Consider the following 20,749-nt stretch of genomic DNA (forward strand, 5'->3'; position numbering starts at 1 on the left):
CAACATGTTGATTTGAAGATTTAGAAGTCTTATGTTCATATTCACCTTCAGAACCTTACAGCATGACCAGAGATGGAATCGGTTAATAACTAACGATAATATATCATGTGTACTCAGCTTTCGGAATCACTGGCGGTATCTATCAGAAATCACCTTTAAGAACCACAAAGATGCCACTAGGGATGTCAAACAAGTCAGTTTTGATCCATTTAGGTTCGGTCTGCCTAAATTCCCGAATTATAATGGTTAGCCCATTTAAGCCTATTTTTTTCACATGCCATAATTTTTTAGCCATAACTATTTATGGTCATCCTGACGAGTTAAACGGGGCCAACCTGTTTATTTTTTATTTTTGATTTTTTGAAAAATATTTTTGTCAAAAGAATCCTACTTTTGGATTAAAAACACTTAAATAAATGATGAGTCGGATTTTTGGATTGAAAATATTGGCAAAAAGGTACTTTTTTTTTATAGAATACAATAGAATTTTAAACATGTCACCTATTTTGTTCGCAAACTGGCCCATTCAACTCGCCATTTTTTCTGGTTACTCGGGTTGGGTCTGTTTACTCATAAATTTAAATGGGTCTAATTTTTAGAGGTAAAAGTCCACCTATTTAAACGAGTTGGCCCAACAAATTTGGTCTGTTTTGACGGTCTTACTTATCACCAAATGGCTAATGTGTCTTATGTTGAACGATAATTAACATAAGATCTTTGAGCGTTGGATCAAGTGCTTCAAAGCACATTTTGTTAAGCGATTTTCATCCCAAATTATTAAGGTATTTTGGATGACCAGTTTAGCCTTCAAACTATTATGCTTGATGTTGCAAGTTAATTCATCAGTAATTGCGATGGATATTGAAAACCTAAAATAAGTTATTCTGTCGCAAGATAAGAGTAAAGACACAATTTCACTGAATGTAACATTTAAAACAATTTTGTATGTAAACCGAATAGCATAAGAAACTCCATTCTAAATAAATGTCTTATTACACCGATCGCGAGCATACCCATAGATGAAATAAAACCTATTAGCTATATTTGTACGTATAATTAAACAACAACTAGTTTATTATTTAAAAAATATTATACGTATATTTTTTATTTTCGGCATTAAAAATTTTTGATATCATAAAAAAATATATAAAAAAATGGTACAAAAATTATTTTTCTGAATTTTAATTATAAATAAAATTAATTGGTTATAAATATTATCTTTCACTACAAGAAAACGTAGAGTACCGTTAGATTTACTGTCAATTTTAGCATTGAACATTAGCAGCGAGATTTCTGTCGAATTTACTGTCAGATTAGACAATAAATTCGTAACCCTAAAGTATTACCATCAGAACTCCATTTCCAATGGTAACGTCAACCGTAATATTTGGAGGGAAAAAAGAAATTTTTGCACGCCCACTACCGCTCAGATGTATCAGCGGGTAGATCCGACGGTAACCTTGTTTAATAAAACGCTGCGTTTTGGGCATATGAAAAACGTTACCATCGGATTAATCCGACGGTAATAGTGCCCTAAATGAAAGCGAGAACGTCGTCTCTCCTATTTCGAATTTCTCCTTCTCTATCTTCATCACCACCCTCTCTCTCTCATCACCGCCTCCACCTCTGTTCTCTGCCCCTCCCGTCGTTGCCAAGAGCACCGCCGTCGCCACCCCTTCTCCGTCCCGTCAACCCTTTACGGCGACCCCTCTTTCTTCTCATTCTTTCCCTCCCTCTGTCTCTCTCCTTCACTGTCACTACCATCTGCTATCACAACAACTTTGGCGACCACCACTGCAACATCCACGTCTTCTCTTATTTCTTGCTCTGTTTTTCATTACAGGTTCTTGAACAACTTTTTTCCAATTCCTTTCATTTTAGTTTAATTTAGTTTAGGTTTTAGTAGAATTTCAATTTTAATTTTGAATCAGTTTCAAAGTTTGTTCAGTTTAGTTTTCTAATCTTAGTGGATTTAGGTTGATTAAGTTAGGTTAGATTCAATACATTAGGTTTTGAATTGTTGAAGGGTTTGGAATTATCTAATTGTGTTAATTGCTGCGTTGATGACTATTTTGCTGAGATTGTTTGATAATTGTTTAATTTTGGTTCAATTTAGTTTAGATTTAAGTAGAATTAGAATTTTAATTTTGAATCACTTTCAAAGTTAGTTCAGTTTAGTTTTCTAATCTTAGTGAATTTAGATTGATTAATTTATGTTTGATTCAATACATTAGATTTTGAATTGTTGAAGTGTTTGGAATTGTCTAATTATATTAGTTGCTGCGTTGATGATTGTTTTGCTGTGAAATTGTTGCTAAAATTGTTTGATAATTGTTTAATTTTAGTTTAATATAGTTTAGGTTTGAGTAGAATTTCAATTTTAATTTTGAATCAATGTCAAAGTTAGTTCAGTTTAGTTTTCTAATCTTAGTGGACTTAGGTTAATTAAGTTAGGTCAGATTCAATATATTATTAGGTTTTGAATTGTTGAAGAGTTTGAAATTATCTAATTGTGTTAATTTGCGCGTTGATGACTATTTTGATGAGATTGTTTGATAATTGTTTAATTTAGTTTAGGTTTGAGTATAATTAGAATTTTAATTTTGAATCAGTTTCAAAGTTAGTTTAGTTTGGTTTTCTAATCTTAGTGGATTTGGGTTGATTAAGTTATGTTTGATTCAATATATTATATTTTGAATTGTTGAAGTGTTTGAAACTGTCTAATTGTGTTAATTGCTGCGTTGATGACTATTTTGCTGAGAAATTGTTGTTGAAATTATTTGATAATTTGATATATGCAGACATGATGACAGAAACAGGTGCTGCGGATCAGGTTGCTGGTCGTGGTCGTAATAGTCGATGTAGAGGGAGGGTTTCTTCTAGTACTCCTAGGACATCTTGATCCTCTCCCTCTACCCCAACCACCCCAATCACGCCATAAGTTGCGGGTTTAGCAGACCAGCCCTTCATCATGGTCCCTAACCCCAACTACGTGCCTCCGTATATGCTGACGCCGCTACCTCCTACCGCTCAGCAGCTCGCATCCACGGAGACGCCGCTTCCAGCAACTGAAGTGAGGTAGTAGCTAATTCCCCTCCACCACCTCCCATCGTATGGTTGCGCATTTGGCCTGATGGTGGCACGGGATAAGTATTACGTTCAATGCTCATGTATTTCTTGTTTATGGTTATCGTTGAAAGTGCCTGAATTGTTTCTAGTTTAATTGATTTAGGTTTGAATGCTGGTTATTGTTTTTAAGTATCAATACTTATGATTAACTTTATTGCTAAAAATTTGTGAAAATTGATTCCTATTTAATGGATTTAGGTTGATTTGGAATGCTGATTATTGTTTTCATGTTTAGTTGATTATGATTAACTTTATTGCTGAAAATTTCTGAATATTAATTCCCGTTTAGTGGATTTAGGTTGGTTCGGAATGCTGGTTATTGTTTTTAATTTTAGTTGATTATGATTAACTTTCTTGCTGAAAATTCCTGAAAATTGATTCCTATTTACTAGATTTAGGTTGATTTGGAATGCTGGCTATTTTTTTTTAAGTTTCAATAATCATGATTTATGTTTAGTGGATTTAAGTTGATTTGGAATGCTGGTTATTGTTTTTAAGTTTAGTTGATTATGATTAACTTTATTGCTAAAAGTTCCTGAAAATTGATTCCTATTTAGTAGATTTAGGTTTATTCTTGTTTGTAGGTTGTTGTTAGGTTTTTGCTTAACAATAATGCGTGTACTCAGAAGATGACCAATGTCATCAAGCTGATATAAAACCAGCCCTGACCCAGCTACACGAAGATTCTTGCTGAAACCAGGAAGCGCTGGTTTGAGAAATGGATGGTGATTACTTTCATTGTTTCTATTTCAAACCTTTTTAGCTAGTTTATATCATCTATCTTGTTTAGCTAATTTTAAAGTTTCTTGGTTGCAGCTTCACTTTATATGGGATGCTGAGCACGACCTGGCCATATGGAAGATATTCGACCATAGAATGGGTCAGCGGCTCTAGTAGATGCTAGATGATGTTCGTCATGAGTGGGACCAGCGGACGGGCTAGCTCCAACCGGATATAAAGAAGGCCCTGTCAGCTCATTGGGAGACCGATGATGGATTCAGGCATCTGTATCTCACCAACAGAGCTAACAGGGCATCGTCTAGGTCGTTCAAGTATACCGGCAACTCGACGACCTTCATGAAGGCCAAAGTCAGGCTGGTATGTAGTTTTTTTAATTTTGTTAATAGCTTCGTTATATTCCTTTTGCATATCATTACAAGACATTCTAATCATTTTGTATTTCAATGCAACATGTGTAGTTGAAGTCGTTGGACCGCGAGGCCTTATTGGCAGAGACGTTCAAGTACACCCATATGCTGAAGGAGAATAAAGCAAGATTTGTTGATCAGCGTCTCAGGACCATTATGTGAGTAAACATACATCTGATTATCTTTTGCTATAAAATTATTAGAGATTAACTGTATATATGTTGTACTAATCACAATAACTTGTGTTAATTACACAGAAGTCATACACACAGAGACTAGAGGCCGCGACTCAGCAGTCTCAGCAAAGTGAGGAGGACGCCGCTGATGGCTCTGCGGCTTCTGTCGTCAATCCCGATGTGGTTTGGCATGAGACCGCCTCAACCCCGTACAAGAACTGCGTATACGGGATGGGGTCGTTATTCGCCAGCAACCTCTGCACCTCGACGTTGAGGCTATCGTCAAGCTCCACCGCCAATCGAGCTGTACAGTCCGAGGATGGCGTGAATTTGAGGCTGCAGGTGCAGGAACTCCAATGCAGCCTTCACCAACAGGCTCAGGAGTGTAACGATTATCGAGAGAGGTATCAGGAGACCTTCACCCACGTGACATCTACAGATGAGCTCATACTAGAGTTTAGGGAGTCGATGGAGCGGATGCAACGTATGAAGGCTTAGATGGAGGTGTATCAGGCCCAGATGCGCGCTGCTGGCATCGACTCTGCTGGCGGCAACACCGCTACTGGTGGCAGCAGTCCTGCTAGTGGCACATAGACATCACCGACTTCTGCGCCGCCAATTTAGGGCCACGAGACTGACGACGACGACTACCTGAATTTGTAGATATTAATTTTTTGTTTTATTATTTTATTGTAAGTATTTAATGTATTTGATTTTTAATTTATTTGAACATTATATTATTTATTATTATTATTATTATTATTATTATTATTATTATTATTATAGATGACTATGTATATATTAGAAGAATATATTTGTTAACCCAAATCACAATGCATTATGTTAGGTTGTGTTTGTTTGCGAATTGTGGGCTGAATTGGAAATTGAAAAACTAAAATTAGTATTATGTTTGGTGGTGATAAGTTAAAGTTAACATTAATATAAAATTTTTGTTATTTTAATACTTTTAAAAAGTAAGAATACAAGAGTTTGAAAATTTTGGAGACTTAAGATTGAATTTTTTTAATAATATTTTTTTTGAAAATATTTATTTAATTTTTTAAATTTTAATTTTACTCCTTTTTAAAATAAATTGAGACATATTTTTTTATATTTATTTTAAATTAAATAAAATATTAAAATATAACTTAATTTTATGTATCTTAAATCAAATATAATACAAAGATTTAATTAAGTCTTTTTTAATGTTGTCTTGCAATTTCATGTTTTTTTTAAATAGCTTTAAGGGTGTCATATTCTTTTTTTTGAACTACTTAAATAAAGACGTCTAAAACGTCTTTTTTTTTAAAGATGTTTTCTAATAATTAAAATTTAACATATGTAAACCGTATTATTTATGTCATAATTGGATCGGATAAACCAATTTGACAAAAAATCGATAAATCAAAATTTAAATCAGTCTAAACTGATATATATTTTTTTATAAAAAATTGACTATAATACCCTAATTATAAAAAATGAATAAAATATTCATATTATATATATATATATATATATATATATATATAAATTTTGAAAACTCTAAATCTTAATTTTGTGACAGCACATAGAAAAAGAAAAGTTAGTTTTTTATAATAAAAATATTGTAGTAATTTTTTATAAAAAATATTAATTTAGACTAATTTAAAATTTAATTAATTAATTTTTTAGCCAAATTACTAAAAATTATTTAGTTAATCTAATTTTAACAAAAATAATATAATTTAATCAATTATATATATTAAATTTTAATTACTAAAAATCATATTAAAAACACATGTTTATGTCTTTATTTTTTTTTATTATTATAAATCCTCCGTACCAGAAGTAAAAATAACGTCTAATCTTTTACTATCCTCTAATGGTTACTCTTTTGCTGTCTGCTTTTCTTGTTTCTTTTTTATTTTTATTTTTATTTTTTACTTTATCATAGTTCACACTTGATTGACACAGAGGAGAGAGAAGGGTGAGTAGGGTTTTAATCTTCACTCTTTTTTCTCCTTTTCCCCCTTTTCTGAATTCCTGAAACAATTTCCGAGTCTCACAGATTGTGAAGATACCCACAAAAGACACAAGCTAAATTCCAAAACTCCTTTTGTTTGCCCCAATTTATCATCATCATCATCTGCTTCTTTCTTTGCTAACCCTAGCTTAGTGCACTTCAATTTTTACCCACTCTCAAACCCTAGCTATTCAGACCCATGACCCATTTCATCTGAATTCACCATCATGCTGCTTCCATTTGAGTCCACTACAGTCAAGTAAGTTCAACACCCCTTCCCACATTACCAAAGTTCATTCCTTTACTCTTTCATCATCATTATCTTCTTCAGTACTTTTTTTTTTTGCTAGCTTTTTTTTATTTATTTTAATTTTCTTGGATAATGTTGGAATTAGGTGCATGTGCGTTATTTGAGAGGGAAGAGGAGAGGCATGGAAGGGGGTGACCGTGGGCTTCTCCTAGCTTGCGTGATTTCGGGGACCCTCTTCTCAGTTTTGGGGTTAGCTTCATTTTTGATACTATGGGCTGTTAACTGGAGGCCTTGGCGAATTTATAGGTAATCCAGTTGAAATTGTTGGTTAAAGAAGGATTTTTTATATGCTTAATTAGCCTATTTGTGGTCTTGATCATTCATTTATGGCTCAAGATTGAGTCTTTCTCCCAAAATGCTGTTGAATTGTGATATGCCATATGATTGCTATTTTAGTGTTACTTGCTTAGAAACAGTTGAAAAGTTTACTGACATTGGATGCTGAGTGTTGTCTTCTCCAATTACCCAATAAGTATGATATTCTTGGCTACATTTGTTAAACAATTAGATCATTTAGGAAGCAGACATAAATTACGCCCATTTGGCGCAGACTTCTAATCGCATGAAGGTTTTTATCTGGGTTTTAGTAATCCGGAGGGGGAATTAATAGTTTGTTGCTTCCCAATTCTAAAATGCTCTGCTGTATTTTCAGTCATGCTTCTTTTAAGTTACTTTTTGTGGGGTTCTATTTTTGTAAAGTTTCACATCATTTATTGATCGTGTTGAGAGTAGAGGTACTACGGACAGAATGGATGCAAAATGTAAGATGAGCTGCTTTAAATTCTGAAGTTTCAATGTCATATATTTGTGGTTATATTAGAGGAAAACCTTTTGTATTCAATAACATATTACACTAAATCAGATGCTTATCCAAATTTCCTTTCATTTTTTTGTATAAGGAAAAGATTATCCTGCACACTTGTGGAGTTTTCGTATAAGACTCCTATGTGTTGGTTTATCATTTAATCACATTGTGCATACATGGTAACCCCAATTAAGGAATATCATATTATACATTCGAGATTTTAAACATTATTGTTGTCATATTTACTTCTTTATTGGAGTGTTAGCCTTAGAACAATGACAATGTACAACATGGTGATCAGGTATCTAGTTATAGTATCAACTTCCTCCTTCATGGAAGGTATGCCCTGTAAGGATCCAGGCTTGTAGACTGAGCTGCTATTTCATTCACTTCTGTACCTGAGATAGGAATGCTCAAAAAATTGAATATCTTATCCCTTTTCCAATTTAATCTTCTTTTCTGTTCTCTTTTTGGTTATATATTATTTGAAATTTGTAGTTTACATTGATAGTAATTGATGTAAGTGGAACATAAGAATAAATACAGATTGAGGTATCTATTCCGAGTTGTATCTCTCTAGATATCCAAGGTTTGAATACTTTTAATTGGTATCTGCTACCACTTTGAGAAACTGAGTAATTATAACTCTTCTTTCACATGATCTATATGATATTCTTTTTAAATATTTATTGCAACCACAAGATGGCAACTGGGTAATTGAACATGACAGATGTCATTTCTCTGGCTCTCTTGATTGACCAAGTGGTGAACCAAAACATTATACAGATTTTGATTGGTAGGAATCTAATACCAGTTCCAGAAACCAGATAAGCTATAATTCTTCTTTGATGTGATGATTTATGTGATCTCTTTTTGAAATATTGTTTGCAACCATGGGATAAGAACAGGACAATTGAACATAGGTTCAAGTTTTGATCCACCTTTGAGTCTTTCTTTGTCATCTTATATCATACATTGTTTGAGAAGAAATGCAAGTCCTTTTGTATGGGATTAACCTATGCTATTTAAGTATCCTGAAGTTGTTTATATCTGTTATTTCTTTGTTTCTGTTTCCAGTTGGATCTTTGCTCGGAAATGGCCGAATATCCTGCACGGTCCTCAGCTGCATTTGCTCTGTGGCTTCCTGAATCTTTTGGCATGGGTGGTTGTTGTTTCTCCAATTCTGGTGCTTATCATTTGGGGATCCTGGTTAATTGCAATACTGGGTCGAGATCTGATTGGTTTGGCCGTAATTATGGCTGGCACAGCTCTTCTCTTGGCATTTTATTCAATTATGCTCTGGTGGAGAACCCAGTGGCAAAGTTCAAGTATGTATTTGCTGGCCAATTTGTTATATTACCAAACTATACTTTGTGTTTTGTTTCCAACTTATGGCTTGTATGTTCTATTTAATGTACCATTCTACACTCTGAAATTTAGTCAGAGGCTTTTGTTGCATTACTCCGGTCGATTCTTTCCCAGGGGTGATCTCCCACCAACTAGACATATTGGCAGCTGTTGGTGAACAATTGGAACCAAACGAATAACCTTGGCAGTGGAATATTAATATGATTATGCCACAATGGGTAGTATCACATTAAAATGTTAGGGTTTAAATGAAAAGAAAAGTATGGGATTTCTATTAGAAAACAAGGAATATACAATATTAGATTGATGAAGAACATCAGAAATCATTCAAGTATCGATAGGTCTAGTTCTGTGACTGAACATGGCTTTTTGTTATAGTGTGTCAAAGTCATATATCTGTTGATAGATAGCAATAACGTTAGATTGAGCAAGTCTTTCATTTAATCCTACATAAAATATGCAAAGAACAAACAATAGGGAGTTTTGCAATTTTTCTCTAATCTACACTTATAATTTCTTTGGGAATGTTACTTGTGCTTTAATTTCTCTAATCTACTCTTATAGTTAGTTTCATCTTCATTTTGGATCTAAGTATAATCATAGCTCATGTCCATATTTTCCTTTGACAGGAGCTGTAGCCATTCTCCTCCTCCTAGCTGTTACTCTGCTCTGTGCGTATGAACTTTGTGCCGTGTATGTTACAACTGGTCCACGAGCATCTGACCGTTATTCTCCTTCTGGCTTCTTTTTTGGAGTTTCAGCAATTGCTTTAGCTATCAACATGCTATTTATTTGCAGAATGGTGTTTAATGGTATGCTTTTGAGTCATTTTGTTCATTTAGAAGTGATTATCCTTATTATATGCCTTGATTGTATAGATATTGCATGCTGGTGTTCATTTATTTTGTAAATGATTTGATTCCATTTGTTTTAAGTTTCATTAAGTGGAAATCTTACCAGGTTTATTATTTGTAGGTAATGGCTTGGATGTGGATGAGTATGTAAGAAGGGCATACAAATTTGCTTATTCTGATCAAATTGAATTGGGTCCTGTGACATCTTTACCTGAACCACCGGACCCAAATGAGTTATATCCTCGACAATCGAGAAGGTATGCTTTAGTTCTTGCTCTCACTTTTGACTATCCTAGTGGAGACAAAGTAATTTTCAATGTTTTTCTCTGTGTTGACAGGGCTTCCCATCTTGTACTTCTCTATGTTGGCTCACTTTTTGTTCTGCTAGTATATTCCATTTTATATGGCCTAACAGCAAAAGAGGCAAACTGGCTTGGAGCAGTTACATCAGTTGCTGTTATTATTCTAGGTAATTTAATCAGTTCTATTATTAGTTCTATCTATTTCTTTAGATGTTTCTTCTGTAGTTATTAGATTGATTTATTTGATTCATTCCTTTTCTTTTCTATTGTTTCCATGTAGACTGGAATTTGGGAGCTTGCATGTATGGTTTTCAACTTCTTGACAGTCGTGTTGCAGCACTATTTATTGCTGGAACATCCCGCGTGTTTCTTATTTGTTTCGGAGTGCAATACTGGTTAGTGCCTTAAATTGAAACATATAACCTTTTATCCAAATTGCATGTAGTGTGGTTTCTTAATGTTGAATGTTGCTTCTCCCTGTTCATAGGTATATAGGGCACTGTATCAGTTATGCCGTTATGGCTACTGTACTTCTAGGGGCTGTTGTTTCTCGTCATTTATCAGTGAAAAATCCATTGGCTGCGAGGAGAGATGCCTTACAAAGCACTGTGGTTCGCTTGAGAGAAGGATTTCGTAAGAAGGAGCATAATAGTTCATCTAGCTTCTCTGAAGGCTGTGGGTCAAGTATGAAACGGAGTAGCAGTGTTGAAGCTAGTAATCTTGGTAATGTCATTGAAGCTAACAGAGGTTTGGCTGCAGCCGATACATGCAATTGGAATAATGCCCCATCTCAAACTGCCAGTTTGCCAGATGGAATAAATAGTGACAAGAGCATAGATAGTGGCAGGTCAAGTTTAGCAATACGTAGCAGCTCATGTCGCTCAGCTGTTCAAGAGGCTGAGGCTGGAACGTCTTGTGATGATAGAACTTTGGATCCCAATAATTCCGTGGTGGTTTGTTCAAGTAGTGGTGTTGATAGCCAAGGGAATGAATCTAGCACATCAAACTCTGCAAATCAACAAACATTAGAATTGAACTTGGCTCTTGCTTTCCAAGAAAGGTTGAGTGACCCTAGGTTTGCAACTATGCTTAAAAGAAGTACAAGACAAGGTGATCGGGAGTTGAGTACTCTATTACAAGATAAAGGCTTGGATCCAAATTTTGCTATGATGTTGAAAGAGAAAAGTTTAGAATTAGATCCAACTATTCTCGCATTATTACAGAGGGGTAGTCTTGACGCAGATAGAGATCATCGTGACAATACTGATAATGCCAGTGTTGGCAATGCCGTGCCTAATCAAATTTCATTTTCTGAAGAACTGAGGTTGCATGGGCTTGAAAAGTGGCTTCAGTTGTGCAGACTTGTATTGCATCACATTACGGGTTCTCCAGAGCGAGCATGGGTTCTGTTCAGTCTTATCTTCATAGTCGAAACAACCATTATTGGTGTATTTCGTCCAAAAACAGTCAAATTCGTTAATGGAACCCACCAGCAGGTAAGTCTTGAGCTCTCCCTAAAATAATTTCATTTTGGAAGCCTAATTTCTGTTTTCTTTATTAAAATTATTTTGGGTTGCTACTTGTGTAAACATAGCTGTGAATTTATTTTCTCATCTTGATGTGTTTGGAATCACTATTGCATGCAGTTTGAGTTTGGCTTGGCTGTGCTTCTGTTGTCTCCGGTGATATGTTCAATTATGGCTTTCCTACGATCACTTACTGCAGAAGAAATGGCCATGACTTCAAAACCGCGGAAGGTGTGGACTTTATATTGAATTACATGCAAATGCATCTACAAAAAAAATTAATATTGAATCATTCAGCTTATCTTCAGATTACGTGTTAATGATGAATTTGTTTGAAGTTTAAGTACGTAATTAAAGTATATTCTCTTGGATTTCTGTTTATGTTTCTAATTTGCTATTCCAGTATGGTATTATTGCTTGGCTGTTCAGCACTTGTGTTGGATTGCTGCTCTCTTTCTTGAGGTAATCCCTATGGTTTTTCAAAGTCATTCATAAGTTTTAGTTTCAATGTAATTTTGCCAAAGTTGTACTGGAGTACCTGGCATAGTTACCTGTGTATCTTTTGTGCAGCAAATCGTCTGTTCTCCTTGGATTGTCTTTGACTGTGCCTCTAATGGTGGCATGCCTTTCTATTGCAATTCCTATATGGATACGTAATGGTTACAAGTTCTGGGTTCCCCGAGTGAATTGTACGGGAAGTGTTGGAAATGATCGCATTCCTGGTACAAAGGAGGTTAGTTCTACATACCAAGGGTGTGTTTCTGGTTGCTACTTAGTTGGTTGAGGTGGTTGACCATGACTCCCCCGGTTCCCCAACACGCACAAAAATAAAAAATGGTTTTGGCTTGACATCCACCAAAAAAAAAAAAGGAATTTATCAGATCAGTGATGCATATACTTAAAGCTATCTTATTAGTAAACCGGGAGGTTCTAATTCTTGCAATTTATTGCTTTGGGAGAAGGGTGTGATGTGATGGTTTTTTTTGGGGTTCAAGTAAATTTAATTTGCCAATGCATAATTGTCTATTTCACTTTTACAGGGTATAGTTCTTATTGTTTGTACGTCATTATTCGTTGGATCTGTACTGGCTCTGGGAGCAATAGTTTCTGCAAAGCCTTTAGATGATTTAAGATACAAGGGGTTGAATGATGATCAGAAAAGCTTGACCTCCCCATACACATCTTCTGTTTTTCTTGGGTGGGCTATGGCATCTGCTATTGGTTTAGTTGTTACTAGCTTGCTTCCAATAATTTCGTGGTTTGCAACCTATCGCTTCTCTCTTTCCTCTGCTATCTTTATTGGATTATTTGCAGGTATTTTTTCATTCTGCATATACATGTTCTCACAAATGGATATATTACCACACATATTTATCATTATCCTAGTGCTGATATCTTTTTTTATATTTTCTTTTCTGATTGTAGTTATTCTCGTAGCATTTTGTGGTGTGTCTTACTTGGAAGTTATCAAATCTAAAGATGACCAACTTCCAACGAAGGGTGATTTTTTAGCTGCTTTACTTCCTCTAGTCTGCATTCCAGCCTTGCTTTCACTTACTTGTGGATTGCTTAAGTGGTTAGTAAAACGTTCTTATATTTATCATTGTATCATTATGTTTATAAAGAAATGGCTCAAACTCTGCTTTTAGTATGATTGGTGCTGATCCTTTCAAAATGCTATTTATAGGAAGGATGATGGTTGGAGACTTTCTAGAGGTGTATATATCTTTGTTATAATTGGTCTGGTGCTTCTGCTTGGTGCTATAGCAGCTGTTATAGTTTACATCAAACCTTGGACTGTGAGTGCTGTGCCCTTGTTGTTTTAATCTTCTTCTTTTTTCCTTCCCAATGAGTATGACACATATACCTTTTGCATATTCTTATTCTCCCCTTCATAATTTTTTATTAATTCATTTTGGATGCAACTTCTTTCCAATTACTACAGATCGGGGTAGCCTGTCTTTTGGTACTTCTCCTCATGGTATTAGCAATCGGTGCTATCCATCACTGGGCATCAAATAATTTTTATTTGAGTCGGACACAGATGGTCTTTGTGTGCTTCTTTGCCTTTCTGTTGGCTTTGGCAGCATTTCTTCTTGGATGGTTTGAAGGTGCGTGTGGTTTATAGTATTAGCATCAATAGTCATGCCTTAAGTTAAAACTAGTTGCTTGGCTGCTCAGCTCATGATATTTTCTTCCTTGTTTAGGTCAACCTTTTGCTGGAGCATCGGTTGGTTATTTTTCATTTCTTTTTCTTCTTGCTGGACGGGCATTGACAGTAAGTTATTCCTTCAAATCTTTCTACCCATATGATAGGAAGCAAGCTATTTTAAAAATATTTATGCGTATTTTTATTTGCTTACGGATTGTATTTTTTCTTCATTTTTTCTGTTCAGGTACTGCTTTCAAATCCCATTGTGGTATACTCTCCCCGAGTTTTGCCAGTCTATGTGTACGATGCTCATGCGGATTGCGGAAAGAATGTCAGGTTTAGTCACGACTTCTTCGTTAATTCTGATCAGTTATTGTTTCTAAGTTTGTTGGTTCAATTTATTACTTATTTATTTTTTCATGTTATCTAGTTTATTACTTGTATCCACTTCCTGTTTCCACTATTTGCAGTGTGGCCTTTCTCATGCTATATGGGATTGCACTAGCAACTGAAGGTTGGGGTGTTGTTGCCAGTTTAAAGATTTATCCACCTTTTGCTGGTGCTGCTGTATCGGCAATTACACTTGTTGTTTCATTTGGGTTTGCTGTCTCTCGTCCGTGCCTTACACTTAAGGTTTGGGAACTAATTGTAACAAAATCTCCTTGCCAGCAATCGCTAATCATTATGTGATAACTTCTCTATTCAGAAAAAAATTATTCTAATTGTAACCATTTTCTAATTATGTACAGATGATGGAAGATGCTGTACGTTTTCTCAGCAAGGAAACTGTTAATCAGGCAATTGCTAGATCAGCAACAAAGGTGTGTTTGTGAGGACTCTACTGTGATAATATTTATGTTTTCTGTTTACACTCACCATTGTTTGGATTGCTTCACAATTTTATGTTTTTGTACGTATTTATTTTCCATGGTGAGTTAACTGAGATCGTGTGTAATTAATTGCATCATAGACCCGGAATGCTATATCTGGAACTTATTCTGCACCTCAGAGGTCTGCTAGTTCTGCAGCACTTTTGATTGGAGACCCTACTATTATGCGTGATAAGGGAGGAAATTTTGTGCTGCCCAGAGCCGATGTCATGAAATTAAGAGACCGTTTGAGAAATGAAGAATTAGTTGCAGGTTCATTTTTTAGTAGATTTAGATATGAAAGGACATTTCGCCATGAGCCAACCAGTGTAGATCACAGAAGAGTGATGTGTGCTCATGCAAGGATCCTGGCTCTGGAAGAGGCCATTGACACTGAATGGGTGTACATGTGGGACAAGTTCGGTGGTTATTTGCTTTTGTTGCTTGGTTTAACATCCAAGGCAGAACAAGCACAGGTAAAAAGAATAAAATGCTGCTTGCTATGGATGGTACCCATTCTTTTATTCATGTGACAACGACAATCCTTTTTCTCTTGTAGGATGAGGTTCGTTTGAGACTCTTTCTAGACAGTATTGGATTTTCTGACTTGAGTGCTAAGAAAATAAAAAAGTGGATGCCAGAAGATCGTAGGCAATTTGAAATTATTCAGGACAGGTACTGCCCCGAATATCTAATGATCATTTCTAGTTTTACGGAGTTTTTCCTGTCTAAATATACTGTTGTGTTTTATAGTTACATACGAGAAAAGGAGATGGAAGAGGAGATCTTCATGCAGAGACGTGAAGAAGAGGGGAGAGGGAAAGAAAGAAGGAAGGCCCTGCTTGAAAAAGAGGAACGCAAATGGAAGGAGATAGAAGCTTCTCTGCTCTCCACCATTCCGAATGCTAGCAGCAGAGAGGCTGCAGCCATGGTAGCTGCAGTGCGTGCAGTAGGAAGTGATTCTGTTTTGGATGATTCCAAAGCTCGAAAGAGGGTTAAAAGCATTGCACAGAGAATACGTCTTTCGCAGTTAGCACATCGTGCACTACAGGTTCCACACCCGATTTGCCATTACTTAAGAATTTTGATTGTAATTGGTTTGATCATTTCTGATGCTAGTGGCCATTTGTTTATATTTACAGACTGGAGTGACAGGTGCCATATGTGTTCTTGATGATGAAGCAACTTCAAGTGGCCGGCATTACGGTCCAATTGATTTGAGTCTATGTCAAAGTCAGAAAGTTAGCTTTTCCATAGCAGTGATGATTCAACCTGAGTCTGGTCCTGTCTGTCTTTTGGGCACGGATTTTCAGAAAATTATTTGCTGGGAAGTTCTTGTGGCTGGTTCTGAACAAGGTATTGAGGCTGGGCAAGTTGGACTCAGATTGATTACTAAACGTGATAGGCAAACAACTGTCACGAAGGAGTGGAGTATTGGTGCAACATGTATTGCAGATGGAAGGTTTGGCCTTTCTCTCTATTTTTATGTTTCATGTATTTCTGGCTTGAAGAAATTCAAGGTTTCATCATTTTTAGCTTACATGAGTTGTTTTCAGATGTGTGTCGGAGATTTGCTTGCTTCCTTGTTTTTTAATATTAGTTTTTTCTTATTGCTTTTGTGATATGATTTTTTATTAGTTTTTTCTTATTGCTTTTGTGATATGTTTTTTTTTATCTTTCTTATTGCTTCTTTTGCAATTCTTTTCTCTGATTAAGATTTTTGGTTTCAGGAATGAGTCAGTTATCCAAAACATTATGGTTTCTTATCTGTTTGTATACTTCCGTAACTGAATTTATCTTTTAAAGATTGCTAGCTTGCTATTTTCAGTTTGCAAATCAGCAAGTATGACAATAATATATAGAAGTCCTTTAGGATTGTTAAATACATGAGATTGTATCGATTAATCTGCTCTTTTCTTAATAGAAGTGTTTAATATGGAATTTGGATAGCTCTGCACTTATGCTTGACACTTGTTTTAATGACAGAGAACTACTGTCTCACTGTCTTTTACATTTTTGTTAATAAATATCTTGCAGGTGGCATATCATAGCAATGACAATTGATGCTGATTTAGGTGAAGCAACATGTTATACAGATGGTGGATTCGATGGCTACCAAACTGGATTACCTTTGTGTGTGGGTAGCAGCATTTGGGAACAAGGGACAGAAGTTTGGGTGGGAATTCGACCACCAGCAGATATTGATGCTTTTGGTAGATCAGATAGTGAAGGGGTTGAATCTAAGATGCATATTATGGATGCTTTTCTCTGGGGAAGGTGCTTAACTGAAGATGAGATTTCTGCTCTCTATACCTCAATTGCTTCGGCAGACTTTGGTGGGCTTGATTACCCCGAAGATAATTTGCAATGGACTGATTCACCCCCGAGGGTATGCTTCCCTTCCCCCACAAAAACACACGTACACAAACAAAAGCACAAAGAAAACATGTTAGTAATTGAAATTTGAAAATAATAAATTATATAGACAAAATAAGATATCTTAAATACTGCAGGATGTTATAGACTTCTAGTGATTCACATGTTGGTATCATGCTTTATTCCACATAATTTGCTGTCCGCTTTACTATAAATATTAAAGCAAAACAGTGTACTCAGCTAAGTTTGCTTTGTTGCATTTTTGCTTAGGTTGATGGTTGGGACAGCGATCCTGCTGATGTAGATTTATATGACAGAGATGATGTGGATTGGGATGGACAATATTCTAGTGGGAGGAAAAGGAGGTCAGATCGTGATGGTGTGGTGGTGGATATAGATTCCTTCTCTAGGAAATATAGAAAACCCAGAATTGAAACACAAGAAGAGATTAATCAACGGATGCGATCAGTAGAATCAGCCATCAAAGAAGCTCTCTCTGCTAGAGGAGAGTCACGTTTTACTGACGAGGAATTTCCTCCAAATGATCACTCTTTATATGTGGACCCTGAAAACCCTCCAGCAAAATTACAGGTACTTCTCTTCATTATGATTGGTTATTTTTAATTAATTTTTATCGTTTTTCCTCCCCAACTATCTTATCATGGCCTTTTATACATAGGTTGTTTCTAGGTGGCTGAGACCAGGTGAAATTGTGCGACAGAACCATCTTGATTGCCATCCTTGCTTATTTTCAGGAGCTCCTAATCCTTCAGATGTTTGTCAGGTGCTGTTTAGCATCTTGCAAGAACTCTACAACAAATGCTTCTCGATATGTATATGTTTGAAGAAGTAATTTTATCTTGCAATTTCTCTCAATAGATGTTCTGTGTATTGTATAGGGCCGGTTAGGTGACTGCTGGTTCTTGAGCGCTGTTGCTGTTCTAACAGAGTTTTCACGTATATCAGAGGTAATCATCACTCCAGAATATAACGAGGAAGGGATATATACTGTCCGCTTTTGTGTGCAGGTAATAAGCTAAAATGAGTACAATTTGCATCTCTTATTTGATATACTTTTCATGCTGCTGTATCATTCTTTTCCCCATCTTCATAAAGTTCTCTTTTGATAATGTTGTCTGAAGGACTGCAATCAATATGATAGTTTCTAGTATAATTAATTTTTTTTTCCGGCATTTTAGGGTGAGTGGATCCCTGTAGTTGTTGATGATTGGATTCCTTGTGAATTGCCGGGTAAACCTGCATTTGCCACTAGTAAGAAGGGTTATGAACTTTGGGTCTCTATATTGGAGAAGGCATATGCCAAGTTGCATGGCTCCTATGAAGCACTTGAGGGTGGGCTTGTTCAGGATGCTCTTGTTGATCTTACCGGGGGTGCAGGGGAGGAAATCGACATGAGGAGCAGTGAAGCACAGATTGACCTTGCAAGTGGTAGATTGTGGTCTCAATTGTTACGCTTCAAGCAAGAGGGTTTTCTCCTTGGTGCAGGAAGTCCTTCAGGCTCTGACGTGCACATCTCTTCCAGTGGCATCGTGCAAGGACATGCATACTCAATCCTTCAGGTAATGGGGGAAGTCTTATATCCACTGTATTTTATAATAGGAATGTTCTTTTAACTTTCACTTCTGTCATGAACTTTCAGATAAGAGAAGTGGATGGCCATAAACTCGTACAGATCCGAAATCCATGGGCAAATGAAGTCGAGTGGAATGGCCCGTGGTCTGATTCATCTCCTGAATGGACAGATAGAATAAAGCACAAGCTGAAGCATGTTCCACAGGTAATTCTTTACATTTTCCAACGGACCAGTCTTACACTTCTACTCGTCAGTGTTTCTTTATGAACAAGCAGATTATTTGGCTGCACCGTGTTACCATAATTTACCGACTCCGGTTGACTTCCCCATTACTCGTTTTTACAGTCAAAAGATGGTATATTCTGGATGTCATGGCAAGACTTTCAGATTCATTTCCGATCAATATATATCTGCCGTGTCTATCCACCCGAGATGCGTTACTCTGTTCATGGTCGATGGCTTGGTGAAAGTGCTGGTGGGTGCCAGGATTACGATACCTGGCACCAAAATCCACAGTTCAGACTAACTGCAACTGGGCAAGATGCATCTTTACCAATTCATGTATTCATTACCCTAACTCAGGTACAAACGGTATTGAATATTCAGTATTGCTTGTGTTGAACATATAGTAGTGTATTAATTTCTTTGAAATCTTCTGTCATCATATTTATAGGGTGTCGGATTCTCAAGAACAACCGCCGGATTCAGAAATTATCAATCCAGCCATGATTCTTTAATGTTCTACATCGGAATGAGGATACTCAAAACTCGGGGACGACGAGCAGGTTTCAATATATACTTGCACGAATCAGTTGGTGGGACGGACTATGTTAATTCTCGAGAAATATCCTGTGAAATGGTTTTAGAACCCGAGCCAAAGGGATACACCATAGTCCCTACTACTATACATCCTGAGCAAGAAGCCCCCTTTGTACTTTCTGTTTTCACCAAGGCATCAATAACTCTTGAAGCTTTATAGTACCTAGGGGATGGCTTATATGTTGTGTCTTTTCCGCTGCAAAGATTCTTTGCTTGGGCTCTCGGCAAATCGGCGCATGCATTGCTAACCCTCCTCAGACCAATTGGGTAATTTCTCTCATTGAACTTAATTTCTTCATTTTTTGACTGTCTCCTAACATTGATTTTTATATATTCACAGGCTGTGATGATGCAATTCTTAATGATGAGGTTCAGCATTGAATTCCTATTCCTTATAGGAATGAAATGGCATCTGTGCAAGAGAGACAAAAGGGTAAAAAAGCTTGATCTTTTCAGTGTGAATCTTGTTGAAGGGTGCTTGTGCCAGCATTGGAGAAGGCTCTTATGGTGATTTGATATGTACATAGAAGTGGTACTATAGAGGTATACTTGTAACCATTTAATCAAAGTGGGAAAAGGAAAATAGCTGACAATAAAATAGGTAATTACTAACACCTGGTGAAAATGGAGGTCAAAGGGGGATTTGGGAAGGGTAGGTATAGTAACAAGCATTGAGTAACTCATTGTAAATTTCAGCTGCCATTTTGACAACTGCAGAAGAAAAATGTACAAACATTAACAATCACGGGTTCCTATTAGTCGTGATATTGGCAAAGTTTTGTAAAAATGTCTTTTTAATCTAATTTGATTTTCAATTATTCACAAAGCTATGTTAGTTATTCCTTTACCCCATTTTAATTTTTTTAAGCTGAAGACTGTCTGATAGAGATTAATCTGGTTTTGAATAATTGTCCGATGTGTAACATCATGAGTCTTGAGATTTCTATGTTAAACGTAGATATTTATGAATATTGTTTTTTTGCTTCCTGTGTCATCTGTTAGGCTGCATTTGTTTTTGAGAACAGGACAAGATAAGACACTGAGAACAAGACATAATAGATACTTACTAGTGTAAAGTCCGCACGTTGTGCAGGTTGTGATTGTTAATTAACTGACTGTATTGGTTTGTTGGGTTTTTATTCCTTTTATTTACAGTTAAGTCTATTTTTTAATCCATGGTTTTGTACTTTAGAAGTTTTTCTTGTTACAACATTACGGTCAAAATTCATATCTATTATTTAGTTGAGATATATAGAATTTGATTGCGATATAGTTTTTTCCATAGCCGCCTTTTGGTTTGAATCAATTAACGACCACCA

At 36.0% G+C, this 20,749-nt stretch overlaps 1 protein-coding gene across 3 annotated transcripts; it reads left to right on the forward strand.

Annotated features, from left to right (window-relative positions):
• Window positions 1-6,410: 6,410 nt before the first annotated feature.
• Window positions 6,411-20,256, forward strand: DEK1 (calpain-type cysteine protease family). Of its 3 annotated transcripts, none has more exons than XM_016335278.3 (32): window positions 6,411-6,714; window positions 6,851-7,011; window positions 8,648-8,898; window positions 9,568-9,750; window positions 9,914-10,049; window positions 10,131-10,261; window positions 10,375-10,489; window positions 10,582-11,590; window positions 11,741-11,851; window positions 12,024-12,082; window positions 12,191-12,353; window positions 12,661-12,934; window positions 13,046-13,196; window positions 13,308-13,419; window positions 13,566-13,731; window positions 13,828-13,898; window positions 14,017-14,108; window positions 14,243-14,405; window positions 14,522-14,593; window positions 14,743-15,117; window positions 15,201-15,316; window positions 15,395-15,692; window positions 15,784-16,103; window positions 16,679-17,030; window positions 17,288-17,608; window positions 17,697-17,801; window positions 17,917-18,045; window positions 18,217-18,597; window positions 18,678-18,815; window positions 18,957-19,193; window positions 19,285-19,697; window positions 19,771-20,256. In XM_016335278.3, exons 2-31 carry the CDS (start codon window positions 6,887-6,889, stop codon window positions 19,588-19,590), a joined length of 6,462 nt encoding a protein of 2,153 aa, XP_016190764.1. In that variant the 5' UTR covers window positions 6,411-6,714; window positions 6,851-6,886; the 3' UTR covers window positions 19,591-19,697; window positions 19,771-20,256. The 3 variants fall into 3 exon arrangements, with proteins under 3 accessions (XP_016190764.1, XP_088363998.1, XP_088363999.1); XM_088507873.1 differs by having other exon boundaries at window positions 6,493-6,714; window positions 10,375-10,493; window positions 10,590-11,590; XM_088507872.1 differs by having other exon boundaries at window positions 6,415-6,714; window positions 9,914-10,261.
• The last annotated feature ends 493 nt before the right edge of the window (window positions 20,257-20,749 follow it).

This window comes from Arachis ipaensis, chromosome B3, assembly GCF_059453495.1.
Source record: "Arachis ipaensis isolate K30076 ecotype BB chromosome B3, ASM5945349v1, whole genome shotgun sequence".
Taxonomy (NCBI): domain Eukaryota; kingdom Viridiplantae; phylum Streptophyta; class Magnoliopsida; order Fabales; family Fabaceae; genus Arachis; species Arachis ipaensis.